At 47.5% G+C, this 13,453-nt stretch overlaps 1 protein-coding gene across 7 annotated transcripts in view; it reads right to left on the reverse strand.

Annotated features, from left to right (window-relative positions):
- TNXB (tenascin XB) overlaps positions 1-13,453 on the reverse strand; it is a 117,718-nt gene that overhangs the window by 35,639 nt on the left and 68,626 nt on the right. For 5 of the 7 annotated variants that reach the window (XM_035107292.3, XM_035107289.3, XM_088663454.1 and 2 more), the window contains 9 exons: positions 12,186-12,497; positions 9,647-9,931; positions 8,755-9,042; positions 7,579-7,866; positions 6,785-7,072; positions 5,197-5,475; positions 3,123-3,413; positions 1,606-1,923; positions 398-709 (listed from right to left, as the gene is read on the reverse strand). In XM_035107292.3, the coding sequence (XP_034963183.3) occupies positions 398-709; positions 1,606-1,923; positions 3,123-3,413; positions 5,197-5,475; positions 6,785-7,072; positions 7,579-7,866; positions 8,755-9,042; positions 9,647-9,931; positions 12,186-12,497 (2,661 nt within the window). The remainder of the gene's footprint in view (positions 1-397; positions 710-1,605; positions 1,924-3,122; positions 3,414-5,196; positions 5,476-6,784; positions 7,073-7,578; positions 7,867-8,754; positions 9,043-9,646; positions 9,932-12,185; positions 12,498-13,453) is intronic. The other 2 variants (XM_035107284.3, XM_035107294.3) reach the window with 2 other exon arrangements.

Below are 13,453 nucleotides of genomic sequence, written 5' to 3' on the forward strand. Positions count from 1 at the left end.
TTTTGATAATTTTGTTGTGTTTTCCGTTTCAGAAAATCTGCTTGTATTGCTATTGATGAAAATCTGACTTTATGTAAACTGCTTAGATGTTTGTTTGTTTTTTAAAGTAATTAAATGGTATCTGAAATAGTATCTGCTGCTGTTCCTTATACAGATAGAAGGCCAGATGCAAAGAAAGATGGACTTCCTGTTTGGCAGGGGGTTGGACTGGATGGCCCTTGTGGTCTCTTCCAGCTCTATGATTCTATGACTTTCCTGCTGGTTCATTTTCTGAAAAAGAGATCTGCAACCAAAGCAGTAAGAAAGGGAAAGCGGGGGGAGGAAAAAGAGCACTGGAGAAAACAGCTGTCTTGAAACTACAGAGAGAATGGCACCCATTTTTAGATCCTCTGCTGACCTGTGACAACAATGACTGAGATTGGGCCAAAGCGCCTCCGTCCAGACAAGCCAAAGAGGTTGAACTTATATCTGTAGGAAGGCACCAAGTAGTAAATCACAACAGAGTTGGTCTCCTTATCTACAGGCAGTGCCTGTGGTTTATTGTCAGCATCCTTGTACTGGACCAGGAAGGAGTCAAAGATCCCAGAGGGGACATCCCAAGAGAGGCGGACAGAATCGCTGGTGACATCAGAAGCAGAGAGCTGCCCAAAGTCAGACCCTGGAGGTGGCGTTCCTCTTTCCCCCCTCTCTGTCACTGGTGTCAACGGAGCTGTAAAAAAAGGGAAAGTCAACAGTAGATGTTGGCGGAGCACCCTTTCCATGATCAACAAACGTCTGGCTGTGAGGGGTGCAAAACTGTACAGTAGATTGCACTTCAGGAAGAGGAAAATACTAGACAGACATACAGTAGTTTTATTGATCTTGGTTGCAGGGTGTTTAAATAACTTGGAATACTATGTGAGGCTCTGGTCACCTCAAAAAGAGCATTGTAAAGGTTCAGGAAAGAGCAACCAAAATGATGACAAGGATGGAGCGAATTCATTTCTTTAAACATCCTCATGAAAATTCATCTGCATCTTAGTGCAAAATTCTCTTCATATACACATTTTTGTACGCTTTTGCGTACAGGACACATTTTAGCAAGCGCAATTTCCCCTAACATAATGCAATTATTGTGTGGTATTTTCACCACACAATATGTGAAATTTTATCCACACTTTACTCCAGTATATGCATTCTTGTACAGACTGCTTGGCTTTAAAATCCATAGAAGTGTGAATTTCGAGGGATGGCTGTGTATTGGCTCGCATCTTGTTTTGGGAAGTGTGACTTCGGTAGTTTCACTTCAGAATGCAAACAGAATGGACTTTCTCCCCAATCCCATGTCTAATCTACTAAAAGAAAATGGAAAACAGTGGAAATCCTCCAGCAGAGGCGTGAACAGCCATTTCGCTTTGGTTACATCCACAGCATACATTTAAAGCACTTACTAGACCACTTTAGCAGTCATGGAGAATCCTGCGGACTGCAGTTTGTTAAGAGTGCTTAACCTCACAGAATTAGAGTTCCCAGCACCCTTAAACTACAGTTCCCAGGGTGATAGTGCTGTGGGTGTGACTTTTCTCTCTAGGAGTTGGGCAAGAGCCTTGTGTGTGCACTGCTGACCTGTGGAGGCATCAGTGGATACGTGGCCAAGCCGCTCGCCACCAGAGATTCCATAAAGGTCAAATCGGTATCGCTGGGAAGGAGACAGGTTAGAGACTGTGACCTCACGGGAACCACCGTCCACAGGCATGGTCTGCACCTCGTCCTCTCCATCTTCGTACTGAACAAGGAAGGAGTCAAAATTCCCAGTTGGGACACTCCAGGAAAGACTGATTGAATTGCTGTTAGCTTCTGAGACTGAGAGCTGTCCCAAGCTAGGCTCACTCTCTTCATCATCTTTGTCTTCTTCTCCCTCCTTGTTGTCCTCCTCGGCTTCAGCTAAAAGAAAAAATGGGGAGTGGGAACAAGGCAAAAGGTCCCGCCGTTGTGAGAAATGAACCACCAGGATCATTTTGCTATAAAGTACAGGGAGGAAAGCATGAACAGACTAACACATCCTGATGGGAGAAAATTCCTGCAAGAAGATAACAGGCAAATAAGGCAGTGAATGTGCATTTGTGGCAGAGTTCCTTCAGCACAGCTGCTTATAACACTGTCCATTATAGGAGGGAGGAAATGGGAAATTAGGGAATAGGGAAAAGGAGAGAACTACTTTCAGGCTGCATGCACACTCTAATTTACTCTGCATCTAGAGCGCTCCTGCCGCTGGTTTGGGTAGAGGGATACACATGATGTTAGCCTTGATCCATATCTATCCTATATCTTCCCCGTCATTGCTTAGGATATACAGGTACTGCATTTCCCCCAAGCCAGCTTTGATCCATACCGAGAAAAAGAACAGCACAGCCTCATTGTAAATCAGTAATTGTGTGCACAACCATAGTCCAATAGTTCGTATTTTAAAACATTTTTTTTTTTTGCAAAACGTGCCCCCTCTATAAATCAGAAAGCATTGCCTCCTCACAATGACAGCAGACTCTTTGAGAGACGTCCATGAAACTTCTGTGGATCAGGAACTGGTTAAGTAGCAGGAAGCATAAGACTAAACATTCTCCAAATGGAGAAAAGTAGAAAGTGGAGTCCCACGAGGAACAGTATTGGGACCTGTGCTTTTTGACTTGTTTCTAAACAATTGAGAGTTAGGTGTGAGCAGTGAGGTGGCCAATTTTGCTGAGGATACGGAATTGTTCAGAGAGCTTCAAACAAAAAGAGATTGGGAAGAGCTCCAAAAGGACCTCTCCAAACGGAATGAATGGGCAGTAAAGTGGCAAGAGCAATTTAACGTAAGCCAGTATAAAGTACTGGATGTCAGGGCAAAAAATAATAATCTTGATTTCACATATACACTCGTGGGGACTGAACTGGCATTGACAGGCCAGGAACGAGACCTTGGGGATGTAGTGGATAGCTTGATGAAGATGTCGGCCCCCTGTGTGGCAGCTGTGGGAAAAGGCAAATTGTAAATGGAAGTGGGATGATGCAGACACAGCTTAGAAGGCAAGAGGATGTCAGTGAGAGAATTTGCTTCCTCCTTTCTGCCCCTAAAACAGAAAAAGAGAGAGAAGACTTCTGCTGACCTGTGGTGGCTTCAGAGGAAATAGGGCCAAGGCGCCTGCGGCCAATTACCCCATAGAGATTGAACTTGTATCTATGGGAAGAAACCAGGTTGGGGACAGTGACCTCCCGAGCAACTCCTTCCACGGTCAGCGCCTGGGATTTGCCCTCTGCATCCTTGTACTGGATCAGGAAGGAGTCAAAGTCCCCAGTGGGGACTGTCCAGGAGAGAAGAGCGGAATTGCTGGTGACCTCTGAGACAGAGAGCTCTTCCAGGCTGGGCTTCGCTGGGCCTTCGCCAGACACTGCAGCTGCTGAGGCCAAGAGATTAAAAACAAACAGAAATTAAATCTGTGTTCAGCTAGTACACTGGGTTCAGAGGCAAATAAATTAGGCTCGAAGCTCAGAGTGCCGAGTTCAAATTCCATCACCGCCAGGGATTTTCATAATTGACATGTAAGAAGCACAGCTGAGGCTGCAAGTCTGAAACAGGGCAGGTGCTATCTAGAGCCTTAAACTGCTTTAGGAGTCGCTCCCTCCTCTTGAGGAACTCAGCTTCACAAATTTGCCTCCACAGGAGGAAAAATAGTTAACTTCCCCTTGTTAACTTTCTGCTCAAAATCTCACACATAGAATGGAACTCCACCCAAACTGCTTCTTCAGGGCCAGCACCAGGAGTCAGAGCAAACTCTGTCGGCTGACACCCCTACCCCCTCTGCCAGCAGCATTGGCCTGCTTCGCCCCCTCCCTTCCTCTGTGGTGCCAAGTTCATCCAGCTGCAGGTAGGCCAGGGTGGCCCAGTAGTAGTGGGGCCAGCCAAAGAAGGGTGAGGCCTGGTTGACCGGACTCACCGGCAGAGGGACCACTGGAATTTTCCCATGATGCAATGACATGCATTGCAGGCATTGCCTTGAGGGAAACTTAAATGGCAGCGGTGCTGGTGAGTGTAGTTCAACATCAGGCAAAAATACAAATAAAATCAAAGGGGCCTCCTAAGTGACCCAGTTTCTGCAACCTTGGCAGAACCTTCCATGCTTCCAATATTTACCTCACTATTGCCTGTATTAGCAGCAGGCCTGGCAAATTTTCATTTTGAAAAGAGACCATTGAGTCTTTAATGTGGATCTGCATATACATTTTTTTGTCTGAAATATGTGAAATAACTTAATATAGCCAGACACATGCCGAGGGAGGTTACAGGTAGGTAGCCGTGTTGGTGTGCCGTGGTCGAAACAAAATAAAAAAATTCTTTCCAGTAGCACCTTAGAGAACAAGTAAGTTTGTCATTGGTATGAGCTTTCGTGTGCATGCACACTTCTTCAGATACCATTCTTCAGATATCTGAAGAAGTGCATGCACATGAAAGCTCATACCAATGACAAACTTAGTTGGTCTCTAAGGTGCTACTGGAAAGAATTTTTTTATGCCAAGAGAGGGACAGACTTGATACTTTCAGTTTCTCTCTGTTTCCCATTTCCCCTAATCTTCGGTTTTCCGAATTTCTGCATCAGTTTCTAATAATTTTTTTAAAGCCTGTGTGAGAATTTGCCTGCATTTTAGCATGCCTTCTTCCAATGCACATACAGAAAACACCCGATTTGCGCAGGGGTTGCGTTCTAGGGTCATTACGCATGATGGCGGAGCATGTATATGCCCACCCTAGTTCCCCCCCCTTTCCCTGCCATTTCCGGGCTCTCAGCAATGCACATGTGCATGGTTGTGTGTGCTTTGAATGCGTGCAAAATGGTTGTTGCCAGTGTTAAATTTGTATGACATTTTACCTAATATACACATTTTAAGGTATATTTCAGCCAACATAACTACATTTTCGTACGTTATTTTCTTGAGCATAGGCATTTTAATTCACACTCCCCCCCAAAAAAAATCTGCACATGTTTGTGTGCACATTATTTGGTTGTCTTGGTTTCATACACACTGCAACATTTGGAAGAGTGCAGATTTTGAAGGGTAGTTGTGTTTCGCTTTGTGTGTCATTTTGGGAAGTGCAAATTAAGTAGCTTTTCATTAAAATGTGAACTGAACCAAATCTACACCCCCCCCCAATGCCCTATTCATGCCAAAGAGCCATGTGCTGACCTGTGACTGTGTCGGCAGAGACAGGGCCAAGGCGTTTGCGCCCTACAATCCCGTAGAGGTTGAACTTGTATCGCCGGGCAGGAGACAGGCCAGAGATGGTGGTCTCATAGGTGTCTCCATCCAAGGGCAGCTGCTGTGCTTTGCCTTCAGCATCCTTGTACTGGACTAAGAAGGAATCAAATCTCCCGGCCAGAACAGTCCAGGAGAGGCGGGCAGACTCACTGGTGACATCAGAGACAGAGAGTTCTCCCAAGGTTGGTGCAGCCAGCAATTCTGCAACTGGTAGAGTAGAGAACAGAGAAAGAGAGAACAAAAATGAATAATTTGTAAGCACCAACTTGGCTCCTGTGATCAACTTATTTATCATTCAATAGGTGGTTCTTCAGGCAGTGGCATGTAAGATCGGCAGGAATCAAAAGAATTGAAGAAGATCCCTGCTGGATCCGGCCAGTGGCCCATTCTAGCCCAGAATCCTGTTCCCACAGTGGCCAGCCAGATGTCTATGGGAAACCACCAGCAATTTCCACCCAGTGATATTCAGGGGAATATACTGCTATCAACAGTGAAGGGAGAACATAGACATCAGGGTTAGTGTATTGTTTAAAACAATACAGCGGTAAGGTAAAGGTAAAGGGACCCCTGACCATTAGGTCCAGTCGTGACCGACTCTGGGGTTGCGATGCTCATCTTGCGTTATTGGCCGAGGGAGCCGGCGTACAGCTTCCAGGTCATGTAGCCAGCAAGACAAAGCCGCTTCTGGCGAACCAGAGCAGCACACGGAAACGCCGTTTACCTTCCCGCTGGAGCAGTACCTATTTATCTACTTGCACTTTGATGTGCTTTCAAACTGCTAGGTGGGCAGGAGCTGGGACCGAGCAACAGGAGCTCACCCAGTCGCGGGGATTCGAACCGCTGACCTTCTGATCGGCAAGCCCTAGGCTCAGTGGTTTAACCCACAGCGTAAGGTAGTAAGAAGCTATCTTTGCTGAGTTGGACCATTGGCCCATCTAGCTCAGTTGTATCCAGACTGACTGCTAGCAGCTCTCCAGGGTATCAGGCAAGAAATCTTTCCCAGCCCTACCAATAGTCCCAAAGCATGGGAGCTGCCACAATGAAAGCCTGACTCCCTGCAAATGCAGAATGAAGATTATTATTATTATTTATTAAATTTGTATACCGCCCCTCATCTGAAGATCACAACAGAAAAAGTACAAAATGGGAACATAAAATACATAATGAAACAAACCAATAATTGCCCCTCCCACAAACACATTTAAAAAGCCATAGAAAGTTAATCAGATGAATGCCTTGTTGAAGAGGAACATTTTCACCTAGTGCCTAAAGATATGTAATGATGGCACCAGGGGAGCTTCCCGGGGGAGAGCATTCCACAAACGGGGAGCCTCCGAAGCAAGGACCCCTACTCATGTTGCCACCCTCTGGACTCCTTGTATAGGAGGCACACGAAGAAGGGATGATGGTCACAGGGTTTGGACAATCCCTGAGAGAACCCTACGTGGGCTCAGCCACTATCTTTGCATGAAAATAGATCGTGGAAAAGGGCCCCAGCTCTTCAAGTGCAGCTGACCTGTGGTGGCATCTGTGGAGATGGGGCCGTGGCGCTTGCGGCCAGTGAGTCCATAAAGGTTGAACTTGTATCTGCGGGAAGGAACCAGATTGGGGACGATGGTCTCGCGGAAGGCTCCCTCCACTGGGATTGCCTGAGGTTTGCCCTCGGCGTCCTTGTACTGGATCAGGAAAGAGTCAAAGTTCCCCGTGGGGACAGTCCAGGAGAGACGGATGGAATCAGTGGTGATATCCAGGGCCGAGAGCTCTCCCAAGCTTGGCTGAGAAGCTGGCGTTGTTGGTAGTACAGCTGAAAAACGGAGAAATAGAGAAAGTGCATCTTAAGGGATGGGGGAAGCAAGAGGTAAGAGAAGCAGAAGGTTCTCAGGAGCAGGGAGCTCCCCAGGCTGGGAGCAATTGAGGGCTCCTTTGGAGGTGACATTGAGGAAACAGACAGTAGCAGATAAAACTTTCAACTGTCCTAGGTTGGTTTTCAGGAATAGAGGAATCTGCCTTATATACCGAGTCAGATAATAGAGAAAAAATTCATTGGATCTACCAGGGTGGTTCTCAGGAAAATAAAAAGCTACTTTATGCTGAGTTGGACCATTGGTCCATCTAGTTCAGTAGTATCCAGACTGACTGCTAGCAGCTCTCCAGGGTATCAGGCAAGAAATATTTCCCAGCCCTACCAAGAGATGTTGGGACTGAATCTGGGACCTTCTGCATACAGAGCAGCAGCTATACCCCTAAACTGTGGCCTCTTGACCATGTATTATGACTGGCAGAACGTCTTTAGAACCTCCCGTTGCTGACCTGTGACTGTGTCAGTAGAAACTGGACCCAGACGCTTGCGACCGGAGAGTCCGTAAAGATTGAACTTGTATCTTCGGGAGGGCATGAGGCTGGAAACAGTGACCTCGCGGGAACCTCCGTCCACTGGAAGGGCCTGAGGCTTCCCCTCCGCATCCTTGTACTGGACCAGGAAGGAGTCGAAGCTCCCAGTGGCGACAGTCCAGGAGAGACGGACAGAGTCGGTGGTGACATCCGAGACTGAGAGCTCTCCCAAGCTGGGCTGAGGAGCAGGCGTTGTTGGTAGTGGGGCTGCAAAACAGAAGAGGAAGAGATGAGAATGTACTCTGTGATATTTGGCTGGCCTTGAGATGGGTGTTTCACCTCCAGGCCTGGTGCTTTTACTTTAAGCAAGCAAGCAAGCAAACCTCCATGTGACACTTTCCAATTTGCAGCAAGCATTTTCTCCTAAAGCTGATCCCAAAGTGCCCCCTGCTTTTGGAACATGGGAAGGTAGCTGATACTCAGTCAGGCCATTGGTCCATCTAGTATTGTCTAAACCAGGGTTTCCCAAACTTGGGTCTCCAGCTGTTGTTGGACTACAGCTCCCACCATCCCTATCTTGCAAGACCAGTGGTCAGGGATGATGGGAATTATACTCCAAAAAAGAGCTGGAAACCCTGATCTACAGCGACTTGGTAGCAGCTGCTTTTCCATTGAGCTAGGTCCCTTTCCATACTAGCCTCTTCTGAAAGGGACAGCAGTTCTGGAGGCTTTGGGTAAACTAAATCCTAAAATAAATTGAAATGAGGTTGGGGCTTGCCAAAAAGGAATTAGCACGTGGCTGCATTATTAATTCTTTCCAAAATTGTTAAAAGCTTTGCCAACATTTTTAACCCTGTGGTGTATCTTTTTGCCCTGTTCTACTTAGAGTAGACCCATTGATATTAATAGAACAAAGTTAGTTGTTTCCATTAATGCTCCTGGGTTTACTCTGAATAGAAAGTAACTGGATACAACCACATGAAGAGACAGAAGCGGGTTGGAAGTTTATTTCATCTGAAAATCCAGTTCCTCAAGCCAAGATGGAAATGTGAGCCTGGAGAGAATGCTGCCACGCTCGTCTAGGACAAATGCCTGCCCAAACCTGGTGACCTCCAGATTGGGAGGAGGCTGTCTTCAAGAAGGATGGTTGCTGACCTGTCTCTGCTTCGGTGGAGATGGGGCCCAGACGCTTTCGGCCCAAGACACCATAGAGGTTGATCTGGTATCTGTGGGATGGGACCAAGTCGTGGAGGTGGATAGAGCGGAGGCGCCCATCAACAGGGAGAACCTGGGATTTGCCCTGAGCGTCTTGGTATTGGATGATGAATGAGTCAAAGTCCCCGGCCTCCACAGTCCAGGAGAGGTCAAGGGAGTTTGGCATGACATTACCAGCTGTCAGCTCTCCGAGCTTGAGTGGTGGAGTGGGCTTCACCATCAGTTGATCTGGAACAGAGAGAAGAATAAGGAGTCAATGGCCACCATGAGAGAGAGAGAGAGAGAGAGAGAGAGAGAGAGAGAGAGAGAGAGAGAACTGCTTCCTCCAACTTATCACCTATGCCAGAGGGTGTCGTGTTCTGCCCAGTGCTGGCATCACCACCTGGCATCATTGCCAGGGCCCTTACAGGCTCAGCTGCTGACCGCTTGTCCTGACACCCTTAATTTTCACCCCCTTTCCTCCCGGGACTTTCAACACTGCCTGGCAAATGGACCTAGCCACTATTTTAATCTCCCACAATGCCCTCAAGCAAGCATCGCTTTGGGGTTTCGTGGAAAATGTCAGTGTTGGCTAAAGCTGCATATTCCTGCATTGTAGGACTAGGTGATCCCTTCCAACACGATGATTCCATGATTCTATATGACAATCAAAATGAATGACGTGGGGGAAACGCACTTCCGGGGCACAGCGGCTTCTTCGTTTGTATATATTTGCATGTACCCCCGGTCTGCATTGCAGATGGAGACGCAGCGACCCCCATGCTCCTGAGACAGAACGGAAATAAACTGCTTCCCCTGTGAAAGAATTATGGTTGCTGTGACCTCAGCTGACCTGTGACCGCACTAGTGGAAATGGGGCCAATCCGCTTGCGACCAGAGATCCCAAAAAGATTGAACTTGTATCTACGGGAAGGCAGGAGGCTAGAAATGGTGACCTCGCGAGAACCTCCATCCACTGGAAGGGCCTGAGGCTTCCCCTCCGCATCCTTGTACTGGACCAGGAAGGAGTCGAAGCTCCCAGTGGGGACTGTCCAGGAGAGACGGAGAGAATCACTAGAAACATCAATGGCTGAGAGTTCGCCTATGGTGGGTTGTGGTGGCGGCGGCACTGCGGAGGCTAAAACATAGAGGGAGAGAAAAAGGGGGTGAAGAGTGAAGTACTACTTAACAGTCTGAAACTCTTCTGCTCCTGTAAGAATTAAGTCATGATTAGAAGAATGCAAAAGGTCTCCCGGTATGCCTCCCCTAATCCTTATTGCCTAAGGCATAGAACAGACTGAAGAGCTATACCAAAAGGCAAGATGAGATTAACTCACCCTTTATTTTCCCCCAACAGCAAGGCTAAAAAGTAGGCACTCGTAATTAGGGATGCTGGAGAATGCCAACTGGATCAGAAACAGGTGCAGAAATCACCTGTTTGTAGATTCACTAGTTGCCAGGACCAGATTAAAGGTAAAGGTAAAGGGACCCCTGACCATTAGGTCCAGTTGTGACCGACTCTGGGGTTGCGGCGCTCATCTCACATTATTGGCCGAGGGAGCCGGCGTACAGCTTCCAGGTCATGTGGCCAGCATGACAAAGCCACTTCTGGAGAACCAGAGCAGCACATGGAAACGCCGTTTACCTTACCAATTTATCTACTAGCACTTTGACGTGCTTTCAAACTGCTTGGTTGGCAGGAGCTGGGACCAAGTAACGGGAGTTCACCCTGTCGCGGGGATTCGAACTGCCGACCTTCTGATTGGCAAGCCTTAGGCTCAGTGGTTTAATTTAACCCACAGCGCCACCTGTGTCCCTCCAGGACCAGATTAAGATAATGCAAATGCACGTGGGCAGTTCTTGACACCGTATTTCAAAGCTGCAAATAACTATCACCACTGGTGACTGACGCCCAGAATGATACATAAAAGCTATGGCCGTGGTGATCTGTATGCACTGGTAACCTCAGGATTAGACTTTTGCAATGCGCTCTGTGTGGGGCTACCCTGGGGCCTGGTCCAGTGCAAAATGCTGTGGCTACCCTGTTGATAGGGAGAGACTGTTGCAATTGCATAAATCTAGTGCTTAAAAGCTTGCATGGGTTGCCCAAATGTTAGAAAGCCAAGTTCAGGGGTCATGTATTAGTTCACAAGGCCCTTAACAACTTGGGTCCAGGATTGTTGAAGGACCAACTGATCCCTTATACAGTATCCCTATCTGATCACCGAGATCTTTTGGGGAAGGCTGTTGTGGTGGTTCCCCAGAGCAGAGGTGCACAGCTTGTAATGACTAGAATCCCCCACATTATGTGGTGTGGGCACAAGCATGTGAAACTCCGTCTCAAGTGCGATTAGGCACCCTCAATGCTGAACTTCCGCTGCATGACAAAAGCCACATCTACAATGTGCAATTAAAGGTAAAGGTAAAGGGACCCCTGACCATTAGGTCCAGTCGTGACCGACTCTGGGGTTGCGCACTCATCTCGCATTATTGGCCGAGGGATCCGGCGTATAGCTTCCAGGTCATGTGGCCAGCATGACAAAGCTGCTTCTGGCAAACCAGAGCAGCACATGGAAACGCCGTTTACCTTACCGCTGTAGTGGTTCCTATTTATCTACTTGCTTTTTGACGTGCTTTCGAACTGCTAGGTTGGCAGGAGCTGGGACCAAGCAACGGGAGCTCACCCCGTCACAGGGATTCAAACCGCCGACCTTCTGATCAGCAAGCCCTAGGCTCAGTGGTTTAACCACAGTGCCACCTGGGTCCCACCTATATGTGCAATTATAGCTTCCTTATTCCAACTCTGTCTTTTATTTTCCCCCTGAAATAAATCATGGGAGCTATAGTTTGTTAAGGGAGCCAAGGATTCCTTAGGAGATCTATGCCATGAACCTCCTACATCCAAAATACTTGATCTACCATGGAGCTACAGAATTGTGTTGTATTAATTAATAAAGCAAGAAAAATGATGGTGGTGGGGTAACTGACACCAATTTTCCATACAAGTCCCCTTGTGAGCTCAAATTTTCTACATTCTATCTCCCCACCCACTAAAATTGCCATAAATGTAGTGCAAACTGGGCTGGGAAAGTGCTTCATGAGGGAGGGGGGGGGAAAGGAACTTTCAGCTCAATGTTAATATAAATGTACAAAGTACATCTGCTTGTGGCCAGGCTATCACTGGACAGAGAGGTTTTTCTCTCCTCCCACCACCCAAGATATTCCCTTCAGGTGTAGAGCTCAAAAGGTATGCCTGAAAGAGAACAGAAATTCATAGGCTGGGCTGCATCTTCTTCCGATGCTGCAGATTCGCCCTGAGGAAGAAAGGAAAAAAGTATGCCGGGGGTGGGAGGGGGAAGACCACAGCCCAGTCCAATCCATCCATTGCTGACCTGTGACAGCCTCCACTGGCAGGGGGCCATAGCGCTTGCCACGGTAAAGTCCGTAGAGGTTAAACGTGTATCTGTGGGAGGGCTCCAGGTTGGGGACAGTGAGCGTGCGGGAAGCCCCATCCACGGGCAAGGCCTGCGGCCTCCCATCTGCATCTTCGTACTCCACTAGAAAGGAGTCAAAATTCCCCGTTGGGACGGTCCAAGAGAGACGGGCCGAGTCACTAGTGATGTCAGAAACGGACAGCTGGTCCAGGCTGAGCTGAACGACGGTGACCTTTTCCGTGGTCGCTTTTGGTGGTGTTCCTACAGCAGCTAATAACAGAGAGAACGTGTAACCCCATAGCAGTGGGACAAGATGTGGGGCAGGGGTAGGGGACTCTGTTACCAGCCTGAGGGATGCATTCCCTTCCGGTCCACCTCCAAAAGTCTCCAGGCCAATGGTGGGTGTGATTAGAGTCAAAAAGAGGTGGAGCCATGAATGTCAATGTTACCTTTGCAAACTGGTTTCTCCCAGTTTCTCCTTTTTCAAGTTTTGGGTTCAGCTTCATGGGAATAGCCAAGATTTTTGTTAGGGGGGGCAGCAGGACTTTATTAGGGCAGCAAAACCAATGTGCTTGGCCAGTATTTCTATTGTTTTACTTGATGGGGGGGAGCTGCCCCCTCTGGTTACGCTCATATTCAGCTTGTTGCATTTCTGCAGCAATTTTAAATTTACTTTTTGGATTTTTAAAAATAAGGCTCTATGAAAATTCAGTGCAGATATCTTACACCATGGGAGACTGAGGCCCTCTAAACGTCATGCTCTCCCTGCTAAAAGAAACGTGGAATTTGTGGTTCGTTAAAGGAGATGAGAGTTGTTAGACTTTTAGCAAATTAGAGTTTATGTAGGTTCCATTGCCATCTCAAATTTTCTGCAATCCTTTGACATAGGCCCATTTAAACTTGCCGTAAATGGAGGGCAAATGGGCTGAGTCACTGGTGATGTCAAATGGGGCTGTGAAAGTGGTTCGTGACGGGGAGGGAGAAGGAACTTTCAGCTCAATCTTAAGATAAATGTAAAATGTAAGTACAGTCATACCTTGGAAGTTAAACAGAATCTATTTTGGAAGTCTGTTCAACTTCCGAAATGTTTGACTACCAAAGCGTGGCTTCTGATTGACTGCAGGAAGCTCCTGCAGCCAATCGGAAGCCTCAGAAGCCTCATCGGACATTCGGCTTCCAAAAGAACGTTCGAAAACCAGAACACTCACTTCCGGTTTTCGATCGTT

The sequence above is a fragment of the Zootoca vivipara genome, chromosome 2 (genome assembly GCF_965207765.1).
Source record: "Zootoca vivipara chromosome 2, rZooViv2.hap1.1, whole genome shotgun sequence".
Lineage (NCBI taxonomy): Eukaryota > Metazoa > Chordata > Lepidosauria > Squamata > Lacertidae > Zootoca > Zootoca vivipara.